The sequence below is a fragment of the Callorhinchus milii genome, unplaced genomic scaffold (assembly GCF_018977255.1).
Source record: "Callorhinchus milii isolate IMCB2004 unplaced genomic scaffold, IMCB_Cmil_1.0 Scaffold14, whole genome shotgun sequence".
In the NCBI taxonomy this organism is placed as follows: Eukaryota; Metazoa; Chordata; class Chondrichthyes; order Chimaeriformes; family Callorhinchidae; genus Callorhinchus; species Callorhinchus milii.
In genome coordinates this window covers 15,181,852-15,196,845 of record NW_024704755.1, presented here as the reverse complement: position 1 = coordinate 15,196,845, position 14,994 = coordinate 15,181,852, and the positions used below count along the sequence as shown (strand labels likewise).

At 44.2% G+C, this 14,994-nt stretch overlaps 1 protein-coding gene across 1 annotated transcript; it reads right to left on the bottom strand.

Moving 5' to 3' along the window:
* Window positions 1-581: 581 nt before the first annotated feature.
* ogfod1 (2-oxoglutarate and iron-dependent oxygenase domain containing 1) lies at window positions 582-14,762 on the bottom strand. Its single transcript, XM_007904643.2, has 13 exons — window positions 14,563-14,762; window positions 12,872-13,020; window positions 11,674-11,720; window positions 10,098-10,198; window positions 9,341-9,457; window positions 8,987-9,078; window positions 7,897-8,025; window positions 6,392-6,505; window positions 5,447-5,526; window positions 4,685-5,007; window positions 3,903-4,031; window positions 1,703-1,761; window positions 582-876 (listed from the first exon to the last, which is right to left on the bottom strand). The coding sequence occupies exons 1-13, from the start codon at window positions 14,714-14,716 to the stop codon at window positions 715-717; spliced, it is 1,656 nt and encodes a 551-aa protein (XP_007902834.1). The 5' UTR covers window positions 14,717-14,762; the 3' UTR covers window positions 582-714.
* Between the last annotated feature and the right edge of the window lie 232 nt (window positions 14,763-14,994).

Genomic DNA, 14,994 nt, shown 5'->3' with positions numbered 1-14,994 from the left:
ACCTAATTCCATTTACCCGTGAGATCAGAGAGCAAGTACTCTCACTCGCATGGCTCCACTGTAGGCACTGTATTGAATCCATCCGTCGACCGACCGACCGTCCGTCAACCCACAGTCCGGTAACCGACCGTCAACCAATCAATCAACCAACCAATCAACCAATCAAGCAACCAACTCATCAGTCAATCAAGCAATCAAGAAAGCAACCAATCAAGCTATCAATCAATCATTAATTCCGAGGGTGAAAGGAAATTGAAGCTAACTATGCATGTACATCCCTCATCATTTTCACGGTCTTTAATAAAATGTAGCAATGGAAGTTTAAAACCATAATTTGATCATTATTTGTGACTGGAATGGCAGTAGGTGAGGTCACTGTCAGCCCCAGTTCCAGGCAGAATGAGGCCTCTTTAAATGAAGGAATATATGCAAAGCTCACAAATCTCTTAAGTGATGGTGAAAAGGGATTAAACGTTGACATGCTGACCCCTGGCTTCTGTGCTGAGTATTACACGGTCCCATCCGCTGCACCAGGTCTGACTCGTTTTAAATGACCAACACTCACACTATGAAAAGCGGGGTTCAGGTTTTAAAACCAATGTGTGTATTTTGACATTTTCACTCCACATATCACAGGCAAGTTTGTGTGGATGATTTAGAAAGAGGATCATAGCTCTTCCTTTAAACACAAAAGGGGCATCAAAGCTCCTGCAGTCATTCGTAATACACAAAGGAAAAGTCCCAGAATCCGTTCTTCTCAGAGGCGCTCAGACACTGGCTCACACTTCGCTGGTTAATGTGTTTCACAAACTTCAGTGTTTCCTTATCTCGGTAGATCAGAGCCAAGGAGTTTTCTTCTGGAGAAAGCGTAAGTAACTGAAACACAGCAAGAGAGGTTCCCAGGTTACTGATCATTCTTTTTACAAGATCATTCCCAATTTTCTTTTATTTCCTTTCTCATGTTGCCTTCTCCTAGCCCTTGGACTACAATGTCACTCTGCTATCTGCTGGATAGAGCACCACAGGGATGCAGGTGATTCACTCTGATTTTCTCTCTCTGTGGCCTTCTTCCAGTGCTTCCCTGTGATGGCATCGGGCTTCCTCACTGTGATATGATAAACTTAGAGATTCCCTGTGTTTAGAATTGTAAATGTTACCATTGAGGTTTGAATTCAGTTCAATTCAAGACGGGGGGGGGGGGGAGAGAGAGGTGGAGCGGAGGGTCAAGCCCAATTTTGGGACCTTGAGCTAATAGTTCACACCAGTGGGCTGCTAGGAGACGCATAAACCGAGATCTTGTCGGTGGATGTTAAAGATCCCGTGGCACTACTTGAAAAGAGAAGTACCTTTTCTGCCTCTAACAAGCCGACAATCTTCTGACCCCAAAACAAGTGCCTCAATATAACACGCCACTGTGCCAACCCAATCTACTGTTTTATTTTGGTCTCTCTCCAGGACTTCTCTTTAATTCCCAAACTCAAGCCCATACTCAATTAGAGGCAGTGTCAGTTTTAACACCCCAGAACTGAACATGTCAATGGTGTGCGCAGAATCCTAATTAGCTACAGCTGATATCCTTTTAACAGGCATATTCTGTAGTTCCTACTCTCAAGCTTCTACTTAACTGGCAAGCACACTCCACTTGAGTTACTGATCCAGCAATATATAACAGAGATCAAAAGAATGGATCAACCCAACGTACCTCTTCATCTTCCCCTTTAGCGATATATGAAGTAACTCCGCCAAATTCCGCGTCCCAGCCTGAAACACAAACACTGCTTTTTAGTTGCTTGTCCGAGCTCTCAACGCTTACCTCTGCTGTTATGTCCTCATCCACCCACCTGCATCACAGCCTTTACCTATTACAGAACTGATCCTGAAGCTTTTCCTCCTTCAATATACAGTTCTTTACCTCCCCAATAAGATCAGGAAACACAACAGCCCTAAGCACGGATTTCAGCACTAAAGCTACTTGTTCATGACACTGATGGTCTGATCACAAATCCTTCACGTGAAGAGCTGTGCTTATTCCATGTAAGATTGTTCAGATAATATTAGGTGGTGCAAGCGGAAGGAAACTACGTTAAATTCATTGAGATAATATTCCTCTTATTATATTGTAACCTGACGACATGGTAAGGATGCTGGCTTGAATCAGGCCAAATGTTGTGGAACTGAACCATTATCAGTAAAAATAATAACCTTTGTTGATATAGCGCCTTATCACATCATCTAGACATTTCAATGAACTTCACAGGATTTTATGATTGTGTGTAGTAACTAGATTTGTTGGCAAATGCAGTAGCCAATTTGCACATAGCAATGTCCCACAAATAGCCATGAAGTGAATGACCAATTTTATTTGAGGGATTGTTGGCTGGGATCAAATAGTAGAAAGAATCATAGGTTTATAATAATAATAATCCTTGCATTTGATATAGCGCTTTCCACGTCTTCTAGATGTCTCAATAGACTGTAAAGTGAATAGACTGTAAATTTGTGGGCGAAATGTGGCAGCCAGCCTTTTTACTTGTTTACTACACAGAAGGAGACTATTTGGTCTATTTGTGTCTGAGCCGGCGACAGCTCCATCAACCACATCTTACTAATTTAATGCTATCGCATGTTTCATTTACTCCTCCCAGCCATTGTTGTGCATCACTGACAGTATGTCTGATGTTAATCTGTTTCAGTCATACTTTCCAGATTAGTAACCGTAAACCGCTAGAGTCCAGTATCACTAGCTAGAACTGCAACCTGTCAGCTCCTCCCAGGCAGCATCCTGCGTTGCTAAATATTGCACCACTGTGCTGATTTTAACTTAACCTGCATCAAGCAATAAGGTTCAGTAACCCCTCCGAGCCTGTATTACTGACTGTATCTCCGCAGATGTTAATTTCTTGCAATAAGATCAGTATTTCCTCCAATACAAGGCTATATGCAATCTCCTCTGCCCCCATTTTGCAACCATCTCAGGCTCAGTCTCTGTAACTCTATCCCACGTGAAGGGCGCAATACAAATGCAAGTTTGTGTTGCTGCTGGAAAGTGAATTGACTGTATATTTTGTGGGCAAAACAAGGGAGCCAATTGTGTAAATGCAAACTGTTGTTTTAACACCTTTCAGTCAGCACCCTGCATTACTAACCACATCTCGAACCTGTTAATTTTCCATCTATGTCATTCTATCAAGCTCAGTAACACCTCTCATGTTTTAACTGCAACCTCACCAATGTTAATTTAGCTCCTCACACCACAAGCCTCAGCAACTAATATTAGCCAGCACCTTGTGGTACTATTCATACATGCATTGATATTAACCAAACTCTTGTCTGCCTGTCAGGGGAATGTTAAAAATCTTACAATACTATTCAACAGCTCACAAAAACAGTACCTCGACCAGACAACAATTACTGTGAAGTGTTCGGAAATGTTTCAAACCTACCGATGCTACAAAAGTGCCAGTTATTTCATTATTTAAATGTTTTTATTTTGCTTCCTCTCTTTATTCCAGCTGTCACATGCTATTTCAGAAAGCTGATTTGAAAGTTATTTTAAAATAAATTTTCTTTGGCACAAAGCTGCCGGCATAGCAAACACCACCCTCAATCTATGAGGTGAATTTCATGCTTGACATAAATACTTATCTATGGTCCCTGAAAGGATCGTGTCTAACACAAATACACATTGCCCAAAGGATAGCTTTCCATTTTCACCCATTTTATTGTTCCTCCCAGTCGAAATATCTTCCTCAGTCAGAAGGCAGAAGATTCTGTACCTCCAGAGACACCACCAAACACTCTACCTCTACAACAACCCCACCCCCGGATAGTGCTGTGTCTCTACACAAGCTGTTTTCTGAAGGTGCTGCAGCTCGTTCTCAAATGTAAGTAAGAACCTGTACCTTTGCACCTGCAAAACAGCAGCAGATCGAGTGCAAACTCGGAATTTTCCACATTGGTGTCATGGATAAGGGTGTAGTAGCCATTTCTCCAGTGCCGTAACTCACCCCGGCACATAGGAACACTGGGCTCTGGGGACAAAAAGCAAGGTGATTTCATCAGAGCATTTACAGGTGTTTACAATGTATATACAGTTTCAACCCCAACAGAACCTTAACATTGTATAATAATTTAGTAAAAAAAACAAATTACATTTGTATAGCACCTTTCATGTCGGGAGGACGTCCAAAGGACCTGGACAGTCAGGAATTTGGAGTATAAACTGAGTATAAAGAATGGTTACAGCACAGGAGGCCATTTGTCACATGGAGTCTGTATTGATGCTCAATTCCCAATTGAGTTATCTACTCCAATCCCATTCCTCTGCTCTTTTTCTGTAATCTTTCATATGGTTTTTCAATTCTCCTTCAAATTGACTTATGGACTCAACAGCTTCAACAGTGCTTTGTGGTAACGCAATCCACACTTTAATCACCTCTGTGCAAAAGTATTTCTGTTTCCTCAATTTACGCTCTCCTGTTTCTAAATGCAGTCTTTATTTGCGTTATGAAAACCATTCATAATATTGAAAACCTCAAATTACATTTCTCCCCTCAACTTCTCAGTTCCATTGAACATAGAGTCAACTTATCAAGTGAACTGGAGATAAAAATAACAATTCTTACATTATGTATAGCCCTTTTATGTTAGAAGGAAACATCAAAGCGCTTCACATCAAACATACTTTTCTTCTCTCCAGATTCTTCGTTTTCCTTTGTTCCACTTTCCCCATCTCCAATCTCATCCTCTCTCTGGTCCATTGCTTCAGGCTTGCCGTCTATTTCTGTGCTGGAGCACTCATGTCCATTGATAGCAGACGACTTAGTCTCTGAAGAGGTCTCGCCTGTCTCCTCCTCCTCCTCCTCATCCTCGTTTGAGGCTGCAAGGAGGTGCAGTTTTAAGCCGGTGAAATTGGACAGGAGCAGAAACATGGCTTCGGAGCGAAACAGCTTCATACACTGGGCAAGAATGTCAGGGAGGCCATCTTCATCTGCTTGATGATAGCATCTATAAAACAAACAGATAATAATAATAATCCTTGCATTTGATATACATCTTTGTGACATCTCAAAACGCTTCACAGAATATACTGTAAAGTGAATTGACTGTGTATCTTTTGTGGGCGAAACATGGCAGCCAATTGCACACAGCAGTGTCCCACAAAGAGTCGTGGGTTTAACGACCAAATTATTATTTTTTTTGAAGGAATTATCCCCCCATCAACTAACCAACTGGAATCCTACTTACTGCGAGGGAAACAGGCATGTGGAGTAAGGAAACTGGCCCAATGTTTTGAACAATCTAGACTTGTCACACACCTCATCATCAGCAGGACCATTCACATATATCAATGCCACCAGCAGGACTCGCCTTTAGTCTCCGTCTCTCTACGATTTGGAAGTTGAATTGAGCGAGCGAACATTCTCAAGAGAAGTGCTACACCTACCTCTTGTTAGCAGGTCCCTTTCTCTTCCATTTCATGTCCGTGCTGTGCAGAGCCTCACACACCATCTGAAACTTCTCTTTCTGCACAATGAAGACAAACACAGAGGTTCTATTCAATCCGGGGGGTATATCAATGCCATTGTAATCTTAAGCAACAGTTTAAAGGGAAAACTTCATTCTCATCTGGTATGTCTTGAGAGCATCTCTGTGCCAGCTCCACTACACATGTAGCGCACTTCAGGTAATGGCAAAAATCACCCCCGTCTGGTGTTGTAATGGTTCTCAAGAGTGGACCACAGATGTGTTAATCCCTATACTTGTACATTACACAACAGGTAAATGAATTCCGTCCTGACTGGCACATATGTCACCAGTCAGTGGTAACCTGCATACTGGACATGTTGGACCCACACCAATATTTAAGAGTAAGCCAAACTACACTGAGGAGGTAATTGTTGACCATTTACAATGGGTACAGGCAAGATCTTGTGAGCTAGTTGTGCATGGTAATACATGGGACAAATTTAGAACAAAGTGACTATAAAAATACATTACTTTACACCAAGCCAACATTTATTAGTTATTATCCTTCAGTTCAGGAGTCCTGTAACTCAGTGGTTAGAGCAATCATCTCACAAGCGAGAGACCTGGGTTTGATTCCCAGCAAGGTGAAACTTTGGGTAAACTTCCTTACTCCACACGCCTGATAATAATCCCTCAAGAAAAAAAAAAAAATAATACAATTGGTCACATCAATCCACGAATGTTTGTGGGACACTGCTGTGCGCAATTGGCTACCACGTTTCTCCACAAATATATAGTCAACTCACTTTACAGTATATTCTGTAAACCGCTTTGAGAAATCTAGAAGACATGAAAAGAACTATTTCAAATGCAAGGACTATTATTATTATTACCTTCTAACTGATCACTGTCGAGTTCTTACCTTCAGAAAATTCTTCAGGAGCATCGCCGACTTCTCCTCAAACTCCTCTTGGACCTGGGCCTGTGTTTGCATGTCCATGTAGATCGGACTGATCCAGTCGTAAAGAATTTGTTCCTAAAATGAGAAGAGGGCACAATATAAGGGACAAGGTTAACATGATAAATGTGGCTGTGTGATATCAGAAGCAGGGCTCCATGCTACCATCTTAGTAACCAGCTCCATCCCTCTTCTGTGAGAGGATGTTGCACAAGTTGCTGCTAAATGAATGAAACAGTGACCTCCAGTGGTGGTGAATTGGTAACTGAACCTTTGTTACACTCAAATCCTTACAAATGCCAAGTTACAGAACAGCCCACAGTTTGGGATTGGGTCAGAACTGGAACTGAGTGGTCCAAAGGCCTGGAAGCAAGTGGAATATTTTAAGCCCCCAATATTAGTATCTAGCACTCGCAAACCAAATATAGCCATGGATAGACATAAAGCTCCCGGTGCTCTGCCCTAATAACAGGAGTACTCCTTTCTCACAGCACTAGTGTAACACTTTCACTGCCCACACTAGTCATCCCTGTGGCCTCAATGACTAGGAATTCCTTTACCCTGTAATTCAGATGAAAGTGACACAAGTTTATTCCATGAAGGAATAAAGATGAGATTTTGATCCATCAGCCTGGGCTGGATACAAGTCTGGTCCCTCAGACTGGTCCCAGAGGTGAAAGAACAATGCAGTTGGAATGCAAGTTGAGAAGGAATTAAAATGACTGATACGCTCAGCTTCAGAATGTACAACAACAACTTGCATTTACATAGAGCCCCTCATGCACAGTAGCATCCCAGGGCGCTTATTATTAGATTACTAATAATGCCCTGGTTGGTAAGGTCCAGAAACTTTCACAGTATGGTCATTGACCATTCTAGTGCAGCATGAGATTATTTATCTGATACCCGTTGCTGATCTTCAGAACTAACCACTTGATGCAAAGAACTGATACTTAACGTTGGCTTAATGTTTAAGATTTGTGAAAAGCAGGAATCGGACACAAGGTATCGTCTTGGTAAAATTCTGATGCGGACGTGACATGAAGAGTGCATACGTAAATGCCATATGATAACCAAGTAATGTATAAAGGGTTAGTAAGTCCATACTTGAGCTGAGCTGAAGACAATCAAGAGATGTCAGTTTCGGGACAGGCAAGTCACGTATTGTGTTTTTTCTTCTGTTCTGTACTACTGGCTAATACAATCTAACTTTGTATGAAGTTTCTCCTGTATGAGATCTATCAGGTCCTAATAAATTTATTGCGTATAATATCGTTCAGTTCTCATGATGATTTGAGAGTTCAATAAGAACCCAGCAATGCGTTGATCCATTGTATCATCCAACTCCCTCCCACCAAAGAAGGCAATTATTGGAATCAGACTGAGACTGGCACGACAGTCTGACTATCCAAACTGGTGGACAAAAGAATCCTGTTGTTGGTGAGTGATGTGGTGGCATCTGTACTTACATCGCATGCAATATGTTGGTGCCGAGGAGACAGGGATTCAATGTAACGAGGTGGCCTCTCCAGCGAAGGCCCATGAAACCAGCCACTGACAGAAAGGCGGCATTTCCCTTCTGAGACAACTTCAGACACCTAGTGCGGATAGGATCACCACATCAAATAATTCCAACAAATAGCAGCAAACGACATTGAGTAACAACTTCAATAACATGTTAAAAAGACACTCATTATATGTCGGACAGACCCTTACAGCAACAGACAGAGAAGACATTCATCCCATTCTGCTGGATATATTCCTAGGATCCAGAGGTGAAATATTAGCACTCTATCCCACTACACAGTGCATAATCAATAGGAATCAGACTGGATTGGATGTATTTATTGTGACTTTTAAATATCACACCCCATTCAAATTGTGATATTTGCAACACAAGCAAACTACAAACTCAAAAAGCCAGTGAAATGCTAAAAGAGGCCAGAGAACCGATTGCAATGGCCTCTGGGCGTTACCCCTGAACTTTGCCAGCTTGTGGGAACATTTGGTTCTGTGCAATGCTGATCTTAGATGTGTTCTCAGGCAATGATATTAAGTACAATAGTCAAGCCTGCAAACAAAGAACTCTACATACATTACAATTTCCTACAAACATATCTACTGTATATATGAAATTAAACCAAGAACTCTGAAGGAACTATGTTCAAAATACATTCCAGGAAAGATATATAGATTCACTGCATGTAAAAAGCAGGTTAAGTAAATATAACTAACAGCGTGATTAACCCTAATCTTTCACTTGACTTTCCCCTGTGTTAAGCTGTACATAGTTCTCGTTTTCCTTTCCATCATTTGCTTACATCTTTACAGTCCATACACTTTCCCCTTTGCTTTCTTTAGAGTTCAGCTCACACTCTTCTCATTATTTTTTTAACTGGTTTCCTTCATTTATTTTACATGCTACAATCATTTTGAATACCGCAGCTGCCTCAATCTGATTCACAAATGGAGCCTGAAAGTTCTCTATTTATTTAAAAGTATTTTTATCATCACTGGTACCCACTACTCAGTTTATCATGAACCCAACCACAACTTTACCTGATGATAAGACACAGGAGACACCTCAAAGAAAACCAGTGTGTTCCACGAAGGAGTCAGAGACTTGACAATCTGACGAGGCTGATAATGTTCTGTAAAAGAGCACCTGAGTTCAGTACCGTATTCTTAAATGCAATGTCTCCAACACCCACTGATGGCATTTTACTTTAATGCACAGAATGAATTGTAAACATCATTCTCACTTGAGCTTTGAGTTCAACACCAAGGAATCTCATCATGTCTGTGAGATATTGGACAGATTGTAATCACCAACACACGCAGGTAGGTAAATAGACTAGTCTCATAGTGACTCCTCAAACATAGGCAATGGTCAAATGTGTAAATGAAGCTCACCATCCACATCATAAAGGTCCAAGGTGCCTCCATCACATGTCTCCCACTCAGGAACAAGGTACAGGATGAATGCAAATCTCCGACCCTCTAACTCATCGTCGTGGCAGAGTAAGACATCTGCAAAGGCATCAAATCTAAAGTTCAACAACATTCACCTCAGGAATGCTGACTAGTTCTTCATGTTTTCAGATCTCTTACATTCCCAGATTTTAAAACGATTTTCTATCAACTTTTACTGAATTTCACTCAAAAATGGACGGATTTCCCAACTGATAAGATCTTCCAAAAAAATTATGTTTATATCAGTCACAATCAACGAGGTTCTCTCTCAAGGGTCTTGACGTCAATGGTGATGTTCCTATTCCATTGCAGTTGAGATCAGATAGCGAAGCACTGACCACTGAACAACCTGGGACTGATAATCCAGTAGCTCAATGCTGCACTGTGAAACATGTTTATCCTGTGGGCTATCAGTGGAATGTCATACATTAGTGGAACTTCATTCTCTGCCTTGTGGAAGTGGAACTTTGTTTTGGTTCCATAAATTTACAGCCAATGAAATAACGACTTCAGAAGAAATGGCTGTTGGCCCCACTTCTGGGTTGTCAGATCACCTTCCTGTGAAGGAAGCCAGCTGAACAGCCGTGACCGTTCCCATGAGCATTTCCTGCACAAGGAGTCATGGCAGACCGGCCAGCTTCTTACACGCATCAATCCCAACGCTCGCAAAACAGTCTGGCTCTATTGTACTGCGTACCTGTATATTCATACATAGCACAAGATAAATCCACAGTATTTTCCAATTTGACCTCAGTGATGTCAGTCAGCCACCTCCGAAAGTCTTCAAAGAGCACGTTTCTGCAAAAAGTTTAAGGTGAATGATTGTATCCATGTATCTGCTGAATTAGAGCATACCCTACAAGGCATTTTTGCACATATGCATAGAACCATAATAATAATCCTTGCATTTGATTTAGCGCTTCATCATGTCTTCGAGACGTGTCAAAGCTCTTCAGAATACACTGCAAAGTGAATTGACTATGTATTTTGTGGGTGAAATTATTATAGCACAACAAACCATTTGGCCCTTTTTTGTGTTGAGGTTTGCTCATCCAAGAAGCCATCTATCCTAACCCTGATTCCCTGCTCTTTCCCTGCATCCTCTGTATGTACTTCTCCAATTCTTTATTAAATGGGCCAACTCTTTGCTCTAATACCCACACTAAAATATCAGTCCATACCTTGACAACTCTCTTCTGAACCTCTCCTTTTACTCTTCTAGTCCCACGCACGCCTATAAAACAATCACTGCACCTTACAGTATATAATGTGAAGTACTTTGGAACTTCCTCCCAGCAAATGTAAGGATTGTAATTATATTATGGTCGTAATTGTGAATTTATGCCCTCCTGTCCTCAAATTCCCCTATCAGCTGAGTTTTCCACGATTAATTGTCTCAAGTCCTTTCAATTTTAAACACCTCTCCATATCACCCTCAATCCTATCTGCTCCAACAGAAGAATCCAAACCTCTCTGGCCTCTCCTCACAGCTATATCCTCCAGTATCATCTTTGTGAACTTACTCTGCACTGCACCTTCTCCATAGCTAGAATATCTTCTCTTTCGCAAATATGTTTGAATGTGAAGGTGTTCTGGAGCACACTTTTCAGTGTGTGGATAAAGATTTTAACACATCAGTGTTAGAGAAATGGTCACGGACTGGTCACGACACGAATGGGGAATAGCACCTCATTTAATCACAAGTGGCAGGAGTGGGGAGCCAGATTATCAGGACTGACATATAGTGAAATGCAGGAAATACAATGAAACACAGCAAAGCTGACACCTTCACACACAACAGAGTGAAAAGTAACATGGCTAATAGCTTCCATCCACAAAATAGCACAACTTGGAAGAGTTTTTATTTGGTGGTTGAAACATTTTTATCAAAAAAATTATTGAACCGTATCTGCCAGTCAATCCTTCAATTGATATTTTACCCTATATTTGATCAAAATACCTATCTCGGCCTTGGAGCACTGATTTACATCCGACTGATTTACATACAACAAGTCAGAGACTTCTCACAGCAGAAAGAACCAATGCAGCAGATAGGCAGAAGGAATAATGATGATAATAAAAAATGCAGAATTCACCATTTAAATTCAGTGGCTCAACAGGAGTTCAAGCCATGTCCCAGAAAAGACTATGATCAAACAGACTGATGTTACAAGCGGGGTTCTGGAGCGAGATCAAAGGGTTCCAACGTGAAAGGCGCTTTACAAGTGTAATTTTGTTATTGTTGTTATTGTTCAACGATCACTGTAACCCACCTGAGTCCTACGATGTGATGCTCTTTACTCTCCTTCAGATCACCTGACTATGAGGAAGAAAGATATAGAATAAAAACAGATCTACTTATATACAGAACTTTATATATAGAACCCGTCCATTAGTCTTTTGTAAAGTCATTTCATACAACACAGGAGATCACAGAGGAAATCAGTGTGCTAATATAATTTACAATCAGAGATTACTTTTGCAGTACACCTCTTCCAATCACAAACAAAGCTCCCCGGGATGGTTCAGCAAATTTGTTCAGCGACTACCTGAGCCATAAAAGTTTACAACGTGCCAAGTTCGATCCCTAATCTCTGCTGAATTAGTCAATATCAAGTCGGACAACCCTTGGAACAATACAGTTGGTCCAACTACTGTCGGGAGTAGGGAAGAGATACAGGATTTATCCAGCAGCTTCCCCTGGAGTGTATGTGAGAACATTGGGTGAGGACACAGTCTAACTCAGCTGTGATGTAACCAACAGTCTAATAATAATAATTCTTGCATTTGATATAGCACCTTATCGCATCTTCGCGACGTCTCAAAGCGCTTCACAGAATATACTGTAAAGTGAATTGACTGTATATTTTGTGGGTAAAACGTGGCAGCCAATTACACACAGCAATGTCCCACAAACAGTCGTGGATTTAGTGATCAAATTATTATTAGGTTTTTTTTGAATGGAATTATTATCCCCGGAAAAGCGATCTGCAAATCGACTAACAACTGGGTTCCTACTTACTATGCTAGGTGAACAGAAGTGTGTGGAATAAGGAAACTTGCCCAATGTTTCGCCCTGCCCGAGAAGCAAACACAGGTCCTCTCGCTTGTAAGGAGAGTGCTCTAACCACAAAGCTGCAGGACTCCAAGCTAATAGCCTTTACACTTAAATATCTTGGCTCACACATCAATCACCACTTAGGGCAACGATAGCCTGTGAAACTATACGCTAATAGAAAACAGAGGAGTCAAACATCCTCAGGATGTCTTCAGGGAGTTAATACTATTTCAATTCTTTTTTTTAAAGTTTCATCAGCAATAAATGGCAGTTTCAGACCAAACAACATTTGACAATCAAGCGAAAACAACGTGACCAACAGTTCCAGAACTTCATTTATAAACGTTTGCTGCCGACTTCATCAATCCTACATATTTATCCCCCTTTCATTCACGCCTCAATCTCTCTCAGACCTGCTGGAACTTGTAAAGATCATTGGATTTTTCCTGGAAGCGCTGCTGCAGAAGCTCATTATGAAGTCCGTCCAGAAAGGGTTGGCTCTGGATGAAGTTTGGTATCACACAGTGTGGGAATGGCAGCGTATCCACTGCCAAGCCTTGCTCTGTGAAGGGAAGAGCAGAACGGTTCAGGCACTTTTACAGTTCTGCATCACTCCGCAAATAACAACAACAAGATTACATTTGTGTAGCGCCTTTCACGTCGGGAGGACGTCCCAAGGAGCTGGACAGTACTTCAGACCCGAGCTGGGGTCATGGGGGGGGGGGGGGGGGGGGGGGAAGAGAAGGGAGAGGGAGGGGGGTGACCGATGGCATGGTCGAAAAGGAGGGTCTTGAGGCGGGACTTGAAGGAGGCTGAGAAGGGGGCGAGGGTTGGCAAACTCGTGTTGCAAATAAAAGGCAAACAAGTGGAAATGTTTCCTACCAAACGGTTAAATTTGGTTACAAAACGTTTCGCTCACAAAGCGTACGGTCAATTCACTGTACAGTGTATCCTGTGAAGCGCTTTGAGACGTCTCGAAGACGTGATAAGGCGCTGTATCAAGTGCCAGGTTTATTATTATTATTACATGGTTGGGACTAGACATTTTGTGCCCCCACAACTACCGCCCCCCCCCCCACACACACAAACATAACCCCCCACACACACACATTCCCCCTACACAAACATAACCCGCCCCCCCCCCGCCCGACACACACACACACAAACATACCCCCCCCCCACGCACACACACAGATAGCCCCCAGGAGCGGACAGGGTGGGTGAGAAGGCGCGAGACCCGTGAAAGGGTTTGGGAAGCGAGGCTGAGAATTTTGAACTGCATCCCCCGGGGCGGGAATGACCCGCACACGGGGCTGTGTGAGGGGGAGAGGGAGGGGTGTGAGGGGAGAGGGAAGCGGTTGTGGGGGGAGAGGGAGGGAGAGAGGGAATGTGAGGGGGAGGGGGGGAATGTGAGGGGAGGGGGGGGTGTGAGGGGGAGGGGGGGGTGTGAGGGGGAGGGGGGAGTGGAGGGGAGGGGGGGGGTGTGAGGGGAGGGAGGGGGGTGTGAGGGGGAGAGGGAGGGAGGCTGTGTGAGGGGGAGAGGGGGTGTGAGGGGGAGGGGGGAATGTGAGGGGGAGGGGGGGAGTGTGAGGGGGAGGGAGGGGGTGTGAGGGGGAGGGAGGGGGGTGTGAGGGGGAGAGGGAGAGGGAGGGTGTGAGGGGGAGAGGGGGTGTGAGGGGGAGGGGGGGAATGTGAGGGGGAGGGGGGGGTGTGAGGGGGAGAGGGAGGGAGACTGTGTGAGGGGGAGAGGGGGTGTGAGGGGGAGAGGGAGGGAGTGTGAAGGGGAAAGGGAGGGAGAGGGAGAGGGAGTGTGAGGGGGAGAGGGGCCAGTGTGAGGAGGAGTGTGAGGGAGGGAGGGGGAGGGAGGGGAAGTGTGAGGGGAGAGGGGGTGTGAGGGGGAGAGGGAGGGAGAGGGAGGGGAGAGGGAGGGGGGTGTGAGGGGGAGAGGGAGGGGGGGTGTGAGGGGGAGAGGGAGGGGGAGGGAGGGAGAGAGGGACACCAGTTGCGGAGTGATGGGTAATCGGCAGTTTGTAGAGGGAAGTGTTGAGGATCCCGCAACGGGGCTTTCCCCGGACACCCCGCGGGGTCCCCGCCCCCCGCGCACCATGGCAGTACTCGAGCCCCAGGCTCCAGGCCTCGCTCACTCGCTCCTTCGCTTCCCAGAGCAGTGGGTTCAGCTCCACCCGCTCCTGCCGCTTCATCAGCCGTTTCCTGCCGACCCCATTCCCGAGGTCCCCTCGCGGCCTCTTGGAGCTCATCCTTCGCGCCCCCTCCCGGCCCGGTCCCGCCCCCCGGTCCCGCCGCGCTGAGCCCCGCTCCGAGAGCCCCGGCCCCCGCTCCACAACTACATCTCCCGGCAGCCCCGCCCCGCCTCGGCCCCGGCGGCTCCCTGCACAGCGACACCTGCCGGCGGGTGCTGCAGTCGCTGCTGTAGGCGCAGCGCTACCGCCCAGTGGTGGAGCACAGGAACTGCAGCTCCTCCAGGGCTTGGGAAAAAAAAGCGAACAGCGCAGAATAATGATGATATTTGGGTTTG

Coding starts and splice junctions, on each gene's coding strand:
- ogfod1 (XM_007904643.2), bottom strand. CDS start 14,716: ATGAGCTCCAAGAGGCCGCGAGGGGACCTCGGGAATGGGGTCGGCAGG. Junction 5,527..6,391: donor TCCTGAAGAATTTTCTGAAG/GTAAGAACTCGA, acceptor TTCATTGTGCAG/AAAGAGAAGTTTCAGATGGT. Junction 1,762..3,902: donor GCTGTTTTGCAGGTGCAAAG/GTACAGGTTCTT, acceptor TTTGTGTTTCAG/GCTGGGACGCGGAATTTGGC.